The 15,245-nt window shown below is 40.5% G+C and overlaps 3 protein-coding genes and 1 non-coding gene across 4 annotated transcripts in view; 3 read left to right on the top strand and 1 right to left on the bottom strand.

Annotated features, from left to right (window-relative positions):
- The window catches only part of LOC144656155 (coiled-coil domain-containing protein 81-like), a 53,654-nt gene that overhangs the window by 19,028 nt on the left and 19,381 nt on the right, over nt 1-15,245 (top strand). The window lies entirely within an intron of this gene.
- On the top strand, nt 4,217-6,544 carry LOC144658990 (uncharacterized). Its single transcript, XM_078519513.1, has 4 exons — nt 4,217-4,366; nt 4,462-4,601; nt 5,361-5,508; nt 6,240-6,544. Exons 2-4 carry the CDS (start codon nt 4,559-4,561, stop codon nt 6,394-6,396), a joined length of 348 nt encoding a protein of 115 aa, XP_078375639.1. The 5' UTR covers nt 4,217-4,366; nt 4,462-4,558; the 3' UTR covers nt 6,397-6,544.
- On the bottom strand, nt 10,033-15,236 carry LOC144656242 (centrosomal protein of 162 kDa-like). The gene is made up of 4 exons (XM_078516483.1): nt 15,221-15,236; nt 13,880-14,148; nt 12,202-13,221; nt 10,033-11,387 (listed from the first exon to the last, which is right to left on the bottom strand). Exons 1-4 carry the CDS (start codon nt 15,234-15,236, stop codon nt 11,028-11,030), a joined length of 1,665 nt encoding a protein of 554 aa, XP_078372609.1. The 3' UTR covers nt 10,033-11,027.
- On the top strand, nt 10,472-10,544 carry Trnas-uga (transfer RNA serine (anticodon UGA)). The gene has a single exon. It is a non-coding gene; the product is annotated as a tRNA-Ser (tRNA).

Genomic DNA, 15,245 nt, shown 5'->3' with positions numbered 1-15,245 from the left:
AGTACATTACTACTGCGTTTCTCTATTAATTAGCAGAGATTTCAAGTGGCAGAATATTGATAGAAACAACACAACTTAGCGGCGTTTCTCTCTTATTGAGCAGAACTTTTCATCGCTAGAATATAGTGGCGTTTCTCTATCTTTAAGCAGAGCTTGCTAGCGCAGAATATTGCATAGACACAGGACAAGCTTAGCGGCGTTTCTTTTTTTTATTGAGCAGAGCTTAATAGCGCCAGAATATTGCATAAGAACAGCGCATGCCTAGTGGCGAGAGTTTTCTAAATTAATATTTTCTTGAATTAAAATCAGGGGAGCTGAAAGACAAAAAAAAAATACTTATCAGATAAATGTTAACGAAATCAAAAACTATATACACAGGAAGAGTTTAATGACTAACAACTATTTCCACATTTCCGATTTCGCAACTTTACGTTCATTTTGTTTTTCATTTAATTTAACAGTAGGGGAACCAAGCACATTTACATAAAATATTTCGATATTTCAGTTCACGATACCTAGGATTAAACGTAAATTACAAGGAAGAAAAAACATGCACAAAATACTAGAAATTCTGAAAAGCAGCAGCAACGAGAAATAAACACAAAACTAAAGCCGGGCAGTCGACAGTTGATCAGTTGATCGTGCGATCACTGAGCGGAGCTCGCTAGCGCCAGAATAAAAGTACTTTTAAAAAATGCATGCCTAGCGGCGTTTCTCTATAAAAGGGAGAATTCAGTGTTTAAATTAAATTCTCTTTAGAAATTAAAAACACAGTGGAGCTTAGCCTGCGTGGCCGGCGTTCAAAGGGGAAGGAGAAGGGGAGTTCGAGCGCGAAGCGCGATCGGGGAAGAGGGAGAAGGTCCGATCGCGCTTCGCGCTCTCTCCTCGCACCTCACGCTCGAACTCCCCTTCTCCTTCCCCTTTGAACGCCGGCCACGCAGGCTAAGTGGAGCTCAAAAACTAGAAACTACTACTTATCAGATAAATGTAACCACACGTAAAATTGTACAGGAGCAACCATTTTTAAAACGAACTTTACGTTTGAGATTCGAAACAACGAGGAATAATCACATTAAAATTGCTAAAAGTCGACAAAATACATGCAAATGTGCTCACTCACGTGCGATAACCGAGCAGAGCTTACTTGCTCTAGAATAAAATTGCCTAGAAACAGAGTATGCCCAGTGGCGTTTCTCTTTTAGTATGGAAGGGAGAATTCAGTCTTTAAATAAAAATTGTGGAGTTGAAAAACTAGAAATAACTACATCCCAGATAAATGTTAGCGAAAACTAAAGCTATAGAGAGAGTCAGTAAAGTGTGACAACCATTACCACATTTCTTAACTTTACGTTAATTCGTTCCGTTTTTTTTTTAATTAAACAAAGACGACGAAACTTCTCAGTGGGGAGGACAAGCAGATCTGTCTGTTATTGCGTGAAAAAAAAAATCGATATTTTAGTTCACAATGGGTTAGATTAAATTTAAGTTACAAAGAAAAAGCGGGACGGTATGAAAATATTGCTTGCGAAGAATAAAGAAAAGTCAAAGTGAAGTGTCCAGAATTATAGGCGTCCGAGAATTAGGCAGAGATATTGTACCTGTCTACAAAGCTATCTGCATGAATATTCAAAACTGCCAATTCATAATTATTTTCTTGTTTTCCTCAAACAGTAAAACTGTTTCGAAACGTACGTTAATTGGTTACGTGAAACAAATACTCTTATAAATCAAAACCTGCCTTGGCTTTGAGAGTTCGTAGTAGAGTAGATATATAATTTAAAATTTAGAATTAATCATGGCATTGATTTTAACCGATATTTTACCGATAGCTCGTGCACACTCCGGCAAAAAAAGCATGTATGAAACCGGCGACTGAAAAGATATAATAAGACCTTAAATTCAGGATTGCTGAAATATCGAAAATGGAATTCGAAATTAAATGCCTTTGTGACTAAACACAAAGAGCCATGATGCGGTTCCAACTTGTTGTGAACAATGGCAGACTTCGAATCAGTGTGTGGTTGAAATTGGCAAGAACAATTGATCGTTTGTCTATCTTTTTATCCATTAAACAACGTTATCAGGCGATAATTACTGATGATTTGTGTTAGTTTAAGAACCATCTTCATTTTAAGCCATCTTTTAGCAGTGTTTCGACCTATGATGAACGGGTAGTAGTTATTTGCACTCAGCGATATTCCATTGTGTCCAAAGCTCATGTATTCTTCAATACGAAGTTTGCTCTTAGAAACTCTTTTGTTTTTCGTATTTTAAATTATCCCGTCTGGGAAAAATGAAAACTGAGAAATTGAAAATGGAAAATAAGAACGAAATTGCTGCAAGACGTTTGCTGTATGTAAGTGCTATTCTTTGCCATTTCAAATTTATGAAGCACGATTTTTTATTAGTCACAAAGAGCATTTAATTAAAGAGCTTTAATTTCAACAACGCTGCAAAGAGAAACGGAATAACCAAAAGTGGATACTAATTTAATGTGATAACTGTTATCAGCTTGCCTATATTTTGCACACTACATACGAAGCTATTATGTATTAATATTCGTAGCCTTCTCGGCGGTAAAACGACAAGCCTAACCGCCCACTCACTCAAATTGAAGCCAAAGCACGTCAAGGTGGCATGTACTAAAACCCGAAACAACGAAACGAAACCACCAAAACGAAACGACCAAAACGAACGAAACCACTGAAACGAGCGAAACAAAACCGCCGAAACAACCGAAACAGCCGAAACAAGCGAAACGAAACTAAGTCACCAAAACAAACAAAACCCATTACAATAATTGAGAGCTAACCGTAAGCAGGCTAACCGGAGTGCATAGTAGGCTAACCTAAGTGAAAAGTAGGCAAACTGGAGTGTGTAGTAGGCTAACAGGAGTGTATAGTAGGCTAACCAGAGCGAATAGTAGGCTAACCGGAGTGTATAGTAGCCTAAACTGAGTGTATAGTACGGTAGGTGGCGAAATATTGAAGTTCTGCTTGTTTCGGTAATTTTGTTTCGTTTCGCTCGTTTCGACCGTTTCGGTTGTTTCGGCGGTTTCGTTTCGCTCGTTTCGGCGGTTTCGGTGGTTTCGTTTCGTTGTTTCGGGTTTTAGTACATGCCCGTCAAGGTTCGGTAAACTTTTATAAAAAATCAATAAGCACTCACTTGAAAGTCCACACGAGATTAAAAACGTTACGTACCTGAGATAATTTGACTTTTCTTTTCAACCAGAGTGCTCGTAATATTTGCTTTTCCGTAGTTTTGCCTGACTCGTATAGCTAGTGAAAATATGTGTATAATTTTACAAACGGGCTTTCGACGCAAAAATAAGCCCTTCGATTCTGTCTGTTCGTGATACAAACTACATGAATTGATTAAAAAAGAAAGCAAAGAAAGGCCCTTTTTTAGCGCTGATTTTGTCTGTGTAGCACGAGATAACACAGATCGAAACTTGACTTGGCTCTGAGAGTTTTTTATACCAACCCAGAGGACGACGCTTCAGTTACGGTACGGTGCGAATTGAAACGAAAGCCCTCCTAGAATCCGCCACGATCTCCAGGTTACGAAACGAGTGTAACGGCTGTGAATAATCGGCATTTTGCACGGGATCAAATAAAATAAGAATTTGCGATGCAACGCAACAAAAAGGCAATCGATGATAATAATATAAAGAGAGTAGCGTTGTCAGTAATTTAATTCGTGTTCAGGGTTAAGGACAAAATAACGTTTTATTGACTAAACAGCAAAAAGCCATTCCTTAATGGCTGAAACATTTTTCAATAAATGTAACCGCATTAAAAAAAACTTGGAAAGCGTAGTTAAAATTAGGGAATAACCATCGCTTAAGCTATATTTATGGTTTATTCGTACAAACCACATTATCGAGATGATATGTTATGTGACAATGATACGATGTATAATAAATAATTTGTGTTCCCTTAACGTTCTTAATTATAATGATGACGCGTGTTGTGGCTATACACGCTCAGTGATATTCCATTGTGTGCAGTCCTCATTACACCGGATTTGAAGTGGAAATAATTAATTTATTGGAATTAGAACTCATTTCAGCCAACTGTCTCAACTACTTTTGCTGCCCATTGTAGCTCAGCACTCCCCGAACTGAGGACTGTCAGAGAGTTCAGAAAAAAAGGAAAACAAACCCGCGCGCGCGTAAAACAAAGCGTCGGCGAGAACGTCACAGCGCGAGCTCATGGTTAAAAAGCCATTGTAACGTCAAAGTTTGTTTGAAGAGGAGGATAATTACCTTTGGTGTATTGTGCTGACAGCTTCTAATTCAAGCCTTCCTCAATACGTTGAATGAAGTGAACGGTTTGCGGATCTTACCACGCGAATCTGTGGACAGGTACGTACGAAGTCCCATATCGTGTGGGCTATGTAGGTTGAAAGTCTGTTGCGAGTTTTTTACTTATTAGATTTGTTTTTCATTTTAAATGATAGGCTCGATCTGTCTGGGAGATGAAACTTCAGGATTTAAAGTTGGAATTAAAGAGAGTACAGTGAGCTTGTTCTTTCATATTCGAATGGTAGTTTCATAATGTCAGGATTAACCTTCAACGGTTATTACAAATTTATGGAAAGTAAGTGAACTGTGTAAATTATATTTAAAACTTAAACCTAACAATAGTGCGCAGAGATGAGTTTGGAATTAGAATATATATTTAAATACCTAAAAGACACTGTCTGTCTGTCTGTCTGTCTGCCTCAATCATTTTGCGAACCAGTTTGCAAGGCATATTGTACATGACGAAGTTGTTCGAAACTCGGAAACTCGATTAATTAAGGCTAAGCCGGGATAAAAAGTTAACCGAGGTTTTAATTTTTCCACAGTGTAATAAAAGTAATTTTTACTAGAAATGTTAAGTGCAATTTAAACATTTTGCTAAAATAAAAACTAAAAGACAATCACTACTGAAAAGTTATAACTGAAATCAAAATTCATGCTAATCCTATATTAGTTTAATCGTGCTTTGAGCAACCGGGAACCGTTAAATAGAAAACGCCACTGTATTTCCTGATAATTTCATGCTAGAATGCTTGCACTGCTTGCAGTCTGTTTTTATCTCGAAGTTTAGTAAGGGAGTGCGAGGCTAGGGAGGGTTTAAGACGCGCGAGGAAGGATTGGGGCGAGACAAGTGTGCGCGCGCGATGGAGGAAAAACTCGTCTCGCCCCAAACCCCTTCTCATCCACCCGCCAGTTCAACCAGTTTGCTCGCGTTCCTGATGTCGTTTCTGATATAACCGCGCGCTCCGACCCTAAGAGACCTTAAAGAAAAGGCAGACTACCAGTAGTCTAATTTCATGCTTGCCTGTTTCTTTGTCCGTTTATATTTTGTTAGATCAACTGACAAACCTGAAGTACCGAGTGCAGAATTGGACCTGGTTGGACCTGTTTCACCTGTTTATCTTTGCCTTGGCTGTCCATGCTTTCACTCGTTCAATTTACCGCTTGTATCGCCATGGTGTGGCTTACTTACGACGAAGAAGGTGAGCAGGAATTGCGGGAGCTTATTCAAGACTCTCTCACGGCGGCGGCCGCTTACGCCTAACATCTAAATCTTATTTTAAACCAGAGTCGTTTTAAACGTTTTCTTATTTTAGGGACGGACCATTTTTTAGGGGGAGGGAGGGGGCGGCTGCGGCCGAGAAGACCCTGGGAACGAGGTTCAAGCTGTAAACACTGGTTCAGCTCAAGTTTTCCTTGAGCCACTCGCAGGGGTCTATTTCGAATTTTCCGACGAACAGCTCTATCCCTTTCATATGGGAGTCCTCTTCCCCTCTCCCCCTTCCCTCCCCGCCCCCCGACTCCTTGCGTTAGCTGACTTGTTGTGCAATGCCGGACGACTTTATCCGGATCGGCTTCCGTCAATCCGTTGGGTCCTTCACACGTCAGTTCGCATTATGTTTTTCCATAGCGCGGTGCGGCTGCCTTTATAGTAAATAAATAGTAAAGGAAGCTAACCAAAAATACCATGCCCTCCTTTAGGCGGAATCAGCCTTAACAGCTTTATCCTCGTCCCCAGGGTCTTCTTCGCTTTCAATATAGCGGCTGGGCCTCAGCCACCATCTTGAAAGAACAGTGGGGCAACCTCCCCGTCCCCCCCCCCACCACCACCACCACCATCACCACCACGTGTACTGCTATCAAGAAATTTTGCTTAACAGTACTTTATATGTCGCTTTATAATCTTTATAGTAATTATTTTCCGGTTTAACAGGAAACCCTTGATAGTCCGCAGAACTAGACGAGTTACACAACGAGATGAAATGCAACCATCTGCTCAGACATCAGTCGCTGAAGATGACAGTGATAAACCAATTTGGAAGCCGAAGCCAAAGAAAAAACACAAACGAAAAACTCGTCAGGGATGGTAAATTCCCGCGACCTTCTAAAAACTGTCTTATTTGTATCGTGTGTTTTTCTTTCACGATGCCGAAAAAGTCCCAACGATCCAGTGTTTTGTTTCTTTGGCTGGGGACTGATGTTAAAATTGAGCTCGATAATTAAAAGTTTTAAGCAAAACATTTGTCACATGATTTGTTTCTGAGGTGAGTCACTTCAAAGCCTCGGTTAGGTGACTGAGCGCTTCTGGTTGGTGCGGTCAAGTACAAAATGGCGTCATTGATAAAAGATCCAGAAAACTTGTCATTTTTGTGTGGACTTTAAAGTCTACACATTGTTGTCATGCAGTTTTTTCCGATTGGGGGGTCACTTTCCGTGATAACTCGGGTTAGTGCTTTCGGAAGTTTTCGACAGTGATCGGAGGATCCGAAGTTTCGGTGAGATGGGCAGCCAAGGCAGTAAACCCAGAAGTTCGATCAGTATCGAGTAAGTCGCACTTTATTCTTGAATCTAGAAGTCTTTTTGACACAGCTTTCGAAGAACGTGTGGTGGCTGGAAAATATACATCAAGGAACAACTTCAAAGGCAGCGGTGGCGTAGATGAAAAGTGAAATAACAATCACGACGGCTGAAATCTTCATATCTAATGAGCTGAACAACTGCGGTCATAGGTCACGTTTCTTGTTTTTCACACTTTTGACTCACTTTCCACAGTTTTTGTTTTTCTGTGCGGCTTGAGCATTTTTGATTCGCATATTAAAACGAATCAAATGTCTGGTTATTTATTTATTTCAGCTTTGCCAAACACAATGAATGCACAACGAGTTGTATCAAAACAAGTTCGCTGATCATGTTGTTTTACTTGTCTTGGACTCCGGGATATAATTCACCAGCTCCATTTCTCTCAAGTAGTATATTTAACAAAAGACCGAAGTCGAATTCAGAACTGAACTAAAACATTGTCATGAAAAGAATAAAAATAACATCGAACCGTAGAATATGCATATATCCAAACCGTGCGACAAAATAATTTAATTGTCGGTTCAAATAACGTCCTTCGCCGCCTCTCAAAACACCGACTTCAAGTGAATATTTCGTAAACAGAAAAATATATTTCTCCGCCTTTCTACGCAAGCTACTAAGAAATTATTTGTAAAAGCTTATTGAAAAGTTCTTATTCCAAAAAGGTTAAAAAAGAACTCATTGAAAGAAAATAAGTTTTTCGATGAGTTGTGTACACAAGCTTTACACAAAAAGTAAGGGTGCGTTTCTTTGGGAAAAATCCAAATCCGGATTCTTGATCCAAAAACGGATTTTGCGTTTCTTTACCTATATCCGAAAATGGATTAATCTTGGATCAATGATCTGAAGAATCCACACTTCGAGTGGATACATCAGATTATATTTGAATCCGGATTTTTAGGATTCATGATCCGTGCGTTTCTTTGGGAAAGGATTCGAAAAAAGTACCTTGGCCCAGCGGTCTTTGCTGTGAAAATACAGGTTCGCTCTTTGTAAACACTGTCATACGGAAAGTTTTAGGTGGTTATTTCGATCAAAATACAAAAATATTTCACGATAAAAGGAAACGGTAGCTTCAGATAGGTATGTAGTATCATTTTAAACGGGATACAGGTTTTTTAGAACAGCCACTGTGTGCCTACGGAAGTTGTATCCTTTTGAAATTGTCACGAGTGAAATTTGCACTGATCATTTCGCAATCATTTTCGCTCTCAGATGCTTTCTCGCCACATTGTGCTTAACGCTAAAGAAGATCTACTTCGACGGGTGGTTTTTGTAAAAGATTTTGTATGCTTAAATTATTTTAGCTAGGATACATTCGACGGAAAATAAATTTGTGCTGATATTTTATGTTCTGTGCGAAATGTGTTTACGGGGTTGTCATGGCAAAAAAATCCGTTTTCGGATTCTTCGTTTCTTTGGGAGCAAAGTATCCGTGTGATCTGAGATCAATGATCCAATTTTGGATTTTCCCAAAGAAACGCACCCTAAGGGTTGTGTAAACAAGCGATGCGAGACAGTTCACGTGCTCCACGCAACATTTCTTTTTTTAATGAAAATAGTATCCTATCTTGCTAGCGGTAAGGAAAGGTTTTTGGTCTAATAACTGCTGTTCTTGTAGGATTCTAGGTTTTTATTTGCATGAAAAAAGGCATTTGTCGTGAACGACGTGACAAAAGGTCACACCACGCTCCTTCACATTGCGTGACATCCCAAGCGGCAATGGTAACGTTTGTTTCTTGAAGCGTAGTACATAAGACAAGTAATAGTACACTTTGTTCTTCCAACAGTCTTGTAAATAATAAATTGATTGACAAGTTCTTTGTTTTTTCGCCTTGTATCTCGAATTACTCGATTCGAAACTTGAAGTTGTTGACTGCTACAGTAACCACAGGCTTCCCAAGCTCAAAAGTCGTCTATTTGATGTGTTTTTGAGAGCTCTTCGGGCGGCCGACTCTACATACGTGGTGTATGCGACAGCTTGTGTATATAGAGAAATGTATGGGAAAATCACGGATTCTCTAAAATCGGGTAAATAACTATCTATTTTGAAATAAAGTTTACCTACCTCAAATGTATCGCTTACTTGTGTCTTGTGCCGAATTCGAAGCCATTCCGACGCCATTTAGCGAAGTTATTCGAAGTCGTTGTCTCCCCTTCTAAAAAGAAGGAAAGGCAGACCACTCCATCGATCACAAACACATCTGGAAAGCCGAATAGGCGAATTTAAAGCAAAATTTCTCGTTCTTTACGAGACTTTCGACCGCCGAAGCACACGTACGTGGAGTGAAATTTATTGGGCTTTATGGAACTGTTGGTTTTATTGCGATTCGGGACTTTTCCTTTTGAGGAGAGAGCGATTTGTGGAGTGAGCTCTGGCCAGCGATCGATGGAGTGGTCTGCCTTTCCTTCTTTTTAGAAGGGGAGACAACGACTTCGAATAACTTCGCTAAATGGCGTCGGAATGGCTTCAAATTCGGCACAAGACACACTGTTATCATTCAGGCTTTGAGATCTTCATTGTTTGGAATCCAATAACGTGGGTCAGGTACGTTGCAGCGTTGTAAACGCAGCCAAAAAACACATTTCACTGGCTTTGGCATTTTGTTCTGGAAGAAAATTTCGCCCAGAACAAACCGCCTATCTAACCATCCCAGAAATCCTAGCGCACGAAGCTTGTTTTCACTAACTCTAAGCCGTATGAAGCTTTCACTTTATTGCGGAAGCAATAAGGCACTCTGTCAAGTTGCAGCTAAACCCATTTTGATTTGTAATATTTGATCTCTCGCAATGGTTTTATAAAACCGACGTTGCTAGACTTCACATTAAGAGACAAGACAGATATAGCTTTAACGCTGATGGTTCGTCATCTCGTGAGCGAAGGACAATAGGCTAATTTCGATAAATCAAAATTCCAACTTGGCTTCGAGGCTAAGGGAAAAAATAATAATTGATTCGTCTCTTATAAACGTCGATTTGATTTCTTTTGCTTTATTTTCCTGCGCCTCGAGTTATATATGGAAATTGGCACGTGCCGACGATCATGCTTCGAGGACAGCGTGGCCTAGTGGTAAGGGCGCTGATCCCGGGTTCATATTTGTTTAATTATTTTCAGTGTAAAATGCATTAACACTTAAATATAGTGATTTATTTATTTTATTTTTTTATTTATTCGAAAAATTGTCTCATGAGAGGTTGAAGGCAACAGCGCTTAACTCTGTAAGCGATACCTTTGGAATCGCTTTTTTAAATGTCCCCTTCTTGGTGTTCCACTGCTGCTACCTCGTCCCCAGGGTCTTCTCAAAGACGAGTTTTCAAAATGGCGACTCGTCGTGAGAAGACTCTGGCACTCCGCGTCCAGCCGCCATCTTAAAAGCGAAGTAGACCCTGGGAACGAGGTTGCCAGTCGGCTGCCACTGTTGGATGATTCTCAAACTAGACACAACCCTCTTCTTGATGTTCGATCTGTAAACAAACTTAAGCTAACCACCTTTCTCGTGTTCGAAATATTTCTTCAAAAATTCTACACCGTGAAACACGAATGGTAGTGAGTGACTCTGAACTGATATCTATATATTTAAGGGAGGCAGCGTGGCCGAGTGGTTAGAGCGCCGGACTTGAAATCCGGAGGTCGCGGGTTCAAGTCCCGTTCTGACCACTAGCTGGTGTTGTTTTCGGTAGCCCCGAATTCAACTCCTCGGCTACGCTTGTAAATAGCCAGCTGGTCTGCCTCCTGCCAGTTGGGATTCTTAATCATGTTTCGATCATTTACAATATTTGTTTCAGAGTTAGTTTACATTGACCCTGAAAAGCCCCATTCGGGGAGTGGTCAATTACATGCATATTTTTTTTTATATCAATAAATAACGATATAATGAACCATAAATAGAGTACACGACAGGAATGGTTTGTTAGTGTCATAGGAATGGCTCGATACTTATACTTAACTCGGGTTTCATCCACAGACTTAGATGATGAAGTCACATTGCACGGCATAGTAAACAAAACCTTATGTTTGTTCAATAGCTTTTGTTTAGGTGGTGGTCACCCACTGGATCATATTAGGTGACTTGAGATTTGAATCTGGTTTACGTTTTGACCAAGAAAGGGTGCAGACATTTTTCAATCAAAGAGGAATTTCTTACGGCACAAACCCCCCTCCATTCTGCAAGGGTATGACCACACCCTGGCGTTTCAGTTCACTTAGCACCTCAAGTATAGCGTCCAGTTCACATCGAAATTTATCAATCTCTCGATTTTTCTGTCGAACGACTTGCCGCCATCTTGCTTCTGTTTCGTCTTTCTCAATCTTTGCAGTGAGATGCGTTTTTTCTATAATCCTTTGTAAGTCTACTTCTCTCTGAGAGTGTCTTTGTTCAAGAGCAGTTATTTTAGTCTCCAGTGAGTCGAAGTGGTTCATTTCTGGTGTGAATATCTGTTTAGCGCGTCTTAGATCCGCCTGAAGTTGATTCACTTGCTGCTGGAGAGACTCCTCACGAACCTAACATAAAGTAGGAAACGATTTGGAATAAGCAATTCCAAAAATAGTTTAAACACATTTATCTACATTAACGATTTTATAACAAGCAAGATATATTTTGAAGTAAAAAATTTTTTTCTCAGTTCTGTGTTTCTTTTTAAAGAAATTGCAAAAAAGCCTGGAAAATTAGGGTTTCAACAGGATTTCAAAAAATTTCCGCGAAAACCAATAACAAGCGGACACCGTTTGAACCAGAAAGAGTTTTAAGGAGTGTTCTCCAGTGACGGAATGTCCTCCTGGGGGAGGTCTCAGTTAGCGGGGATTCCACTGTGTAAAACGATTCTTATGACCGGAAATTGAATGGATTCATCAAAAATAAAAATCCTACAAAGCGATATTCTGGCCTCAGCTGCTTCAGACGTCAGTTACGGTCACTAGTTTTGCTCCGAATTCTAATTTCATCATTAGGAATAGCTTTGGGGCTTAGAGCAGTTTTCACTTGAGTGTCGTAAAACCAAAACCAAAACCAAAACCAAAGTAATTACTCTAACCAATCACAAACGACACAGACAATCTAGGGAACCAATCAAAACTCGAAGCAAATACATGTAGTTGGCACGAAGCGCGGGAAAACGTACGCGAGCGAGTCGCGATTGGTTTTGGTTTTACTCCTGATTGGCCGAGAAAGTGGCGCGAAATTTTTAAACCAATCACCAAGCGTAGTGAACGCAAAACCAAAGCAAACGCAAAGTACTTTCGACACTCAAGTGAAAACCGCTCTAAAGAGTAAAAAACTGGCGCTAGAAGGTTCTTCAACTAAAACACTTGTCCTTACCTTAGTTGCCGCTATAGCCTCTGCATTAACAGTAACATCGGCCATCTTAGCCTTAAGTCTCTGAATAACTATCTCCTGTCCCGCTAGCTGGCTCTTAAGCTCTGCTACTTTAGAAGATCCGTGCTCAGCAGCAAATCCAGCCTTTAACTGTTCCACGTCGCGTTTGTGTTGAGCCTGTACACTTGCCAACTGGTCAGCTGCCTCCTCCCGAGAGAGCCGGGCACTTCGTTCGGTCTCCGCTAGAGAAGCCTGGAACCGAACCCGCTGTTGATCCATATCGAGTGACAGCTGAGAGACCTGCTCTTTAAGGCGCTTATTTTCTTGTGTTAATTCTTCCACTCGCATGTCTGGTTTGGGGCTGGTGTGCCGATCCACTCTGTGCCCCTCCAAAGCAAGCATCTGCTCTCTCTCACGCTGCAATCGATTGCATGTCTGCCTCAAATCCTCCAATTCTAACTCCTTCTTTTCTAGATTATCCTTGAGAGGTTGAATCACGCTACTTAAATCGTCACTAGGTCGTTTTTCTAGATCAAGTCGCCTCCTACGGCTGGGTTTTCCGCCTGAAGTGTCTTGCGCTGTCGCTTTAGATAAAGCGTCCTGAAGAACTTCAATTTCAGTCTGAAGTTGTTGAACTCTTTCATCATTCGCTTCACGTGCTCTTTGCAGTTCCTCCTCAAAGACTTTAGCTCGTGTGTTTGATCGAGACGCCTTTTCATACCGTTCATTCGCGCTCTGTAAATCGTTTTCTAAGTCCTTTATCCTATCCTCGTACTCCAGCCTCAATGCATTGTATTTTTGTTCTATGCAACGTATTCTCTTACTTGCTTCCTCGTCTTTATCCTCGAGCTCAGTCTCCAGTTTCTTCACTCGGTTCTCCAGAAATGCATAAGTCGGAGACTGTTTACGAGGTGACTCGGTCGTCACAGCCTGCGCCTGGCCTGGTGCCGAGGCAGCCGCGTAGATGAGAGCAGGCAAGGAGTTTGGGTACCGCCGTTTAATGATCTCTTCCATTTCACGGACCTGTAAAGAAGATCAGAGAAACCTCGGTCTGAGTAAAGCTTGCAGTGAACGGCGACGACAGTCTGACACTCTCTGATTGGTTTTCTACAATTCTCAGCGAATCAAAGAGCAACAACTACACGATTAATTTAAAGACCCCTACTTCCAGATCTTCTAGGTCAATAAGTGGCAGAGCCAAGATAAATACATCAAAAACATGTCAAGAAAATAAACAAATCAAAACGTTCTTATTAATGGGGCTATGTCATGCAATTTTAGGCAATTTCGGCACCGACCAACTGGTCATAGAATTAACTAAAATATCACAATAACGGCCTTAAACTGTAAAACAACTCAGAAGAAACACAGAAAGGCCAAAAAGGGGCATGGAAGGGAAAAATTCGAGAAGATTAAAACGGATTGCGTTCGGGTAAACTTGGAAAACGTCGGCCCGAAGTTTTTCAAGTTTATCTCAATTTGTATGAAAGTGTCATTTACAATGCTCGAAAATCATCGTTGTTTGTTATGTGGCCGTGATTTTGCCAATAAAAGACTTTTGCTCTGCCAATTTAAAGCGAAAAGAGCTCTTAATTAACGAAAATAAGTAGAATTACGTAAAACACCGTTACCTAGCCTCTTTAAGCGTTTAGCAAAACGTTTGCACGAAGCGTTCCTTTACCTGTCTCTCAAGATCCTGTATCCTCTTTGCATCGGTCGCTCTCTCCACTCCCCTCTGTTTTTTCTCAGCCACTGTCTGGCCGTGCTGGGCCTTTAACCGAGCTACTGTCTCTTTAAGCTCACTTATCTCTTCCTCTTTCTTTTTGAGTGTCAGAGCATCACGGTCGAGCAGGGTCTGGGTTTCAGCATACCATTTGAGCTTTGTGCGCAAGCGCTCCACCTCGGCCGCGTGTCGACTTTCAAGTTCTGCGATTTCTCTGGTGTTTGAGCCTACGAGCAATACAAAAAAGTTTAAAAAGCTTAATAAAAAGCGCACAAAAACAGCCTTTTGAGTAGGGTTGATTAGGGTTGAATAGGGTGCGTCTCCAATCTAGACATGGTTCAAACAGAAACTTGACAACAAAATTCCTTGAAGTTTCCAAATATAATTCTATGGTAGAAAAAATCTCGATGATTTGGTAAGTGCAGAATGCAATATGGAACAATTGAAAGTATGATGTTTTATATATGTTCGTGTTTATTTGCTTTATTTTACTTTCGGAAAAACTGTTCACAGGCTACTTGTATTCTTTCCCAGGTGTTCCTTACGCTAATCTTTGCAAACGTAACACGACACTTTTGTTCGTTTGTAACAAAATACTTTTGTCTTCCTTGAAAATGCGATAACATGAAACTTTTGTTTTTTGTTTGTTTTACAGCGGCATCGATGACATTTGTTTAATTTAATTAAGTTACGGTTTAGACTGCACGAAAGACGATTCTCAAAAACTAAAGAAACAAATCTAATCAAAAAACATATTTTTCGACAGGTTTTTTTTAAAACGCAGTACAGCTAGGATATTTGTTTCCTGGTTATCAGGTGTTCACGCCGAAAATCCCGGTGCAAGTTTGTGCATACCTAATTACGAAAGCGCTGTGAAAGTCTCAAAATCTAATTTAATTAATTTGCGGTTTTTACTTGGCGCCAAGAAGTCTGCAGGAAGCCTACCGCAAACACGCAATACAAGCGATGTTCATGATAGTTCCAGAAAACAACGTAGACTAATCTGCGCATGCGTTTGGTGTAAATTACGTTGAGCAGTACCACAAGGAGAGCAAAGGGTTTTCTGAAACAAATATATACGTTTGAGATCTTCATATGAAAGTAACGTAGATGTGCTCCAGGTTTTACCTAGGAGTACGGTCAGGTGCTCCCCACCCCCACCCCCTTCACAAGGAATAATTAATTAATTGATATTAATTAATTAATTGATTAATTGACTATTAAAGTTTACACCATAGCGCTTTAGGGGTTTAGGGCATTAGGGGTTTAGGGGTTTAGCGGACGACAGCCCCAACAAACCATCACAATAGTGCATTCTGCACTA

Source organism: Oculina patagonica, chromosome 6, assembly GCF_052425735.1.
Source record: "Oculina patagonica isolate OP01 chromosome 6, crgOcupat, whole genome shotgun sequence".
Lineage (NCBI taxonomy): Eukaryota > Metazoa > Cnidaria > Anthozoa > Scleractinia > Oculinidae > Oculina > Oculina patagonica.
The sequence above is the reverse complement of the archived record's forward strand: the minus strand, read 5'-3'. Positions and strand labels throughout refer to the sequence as shown.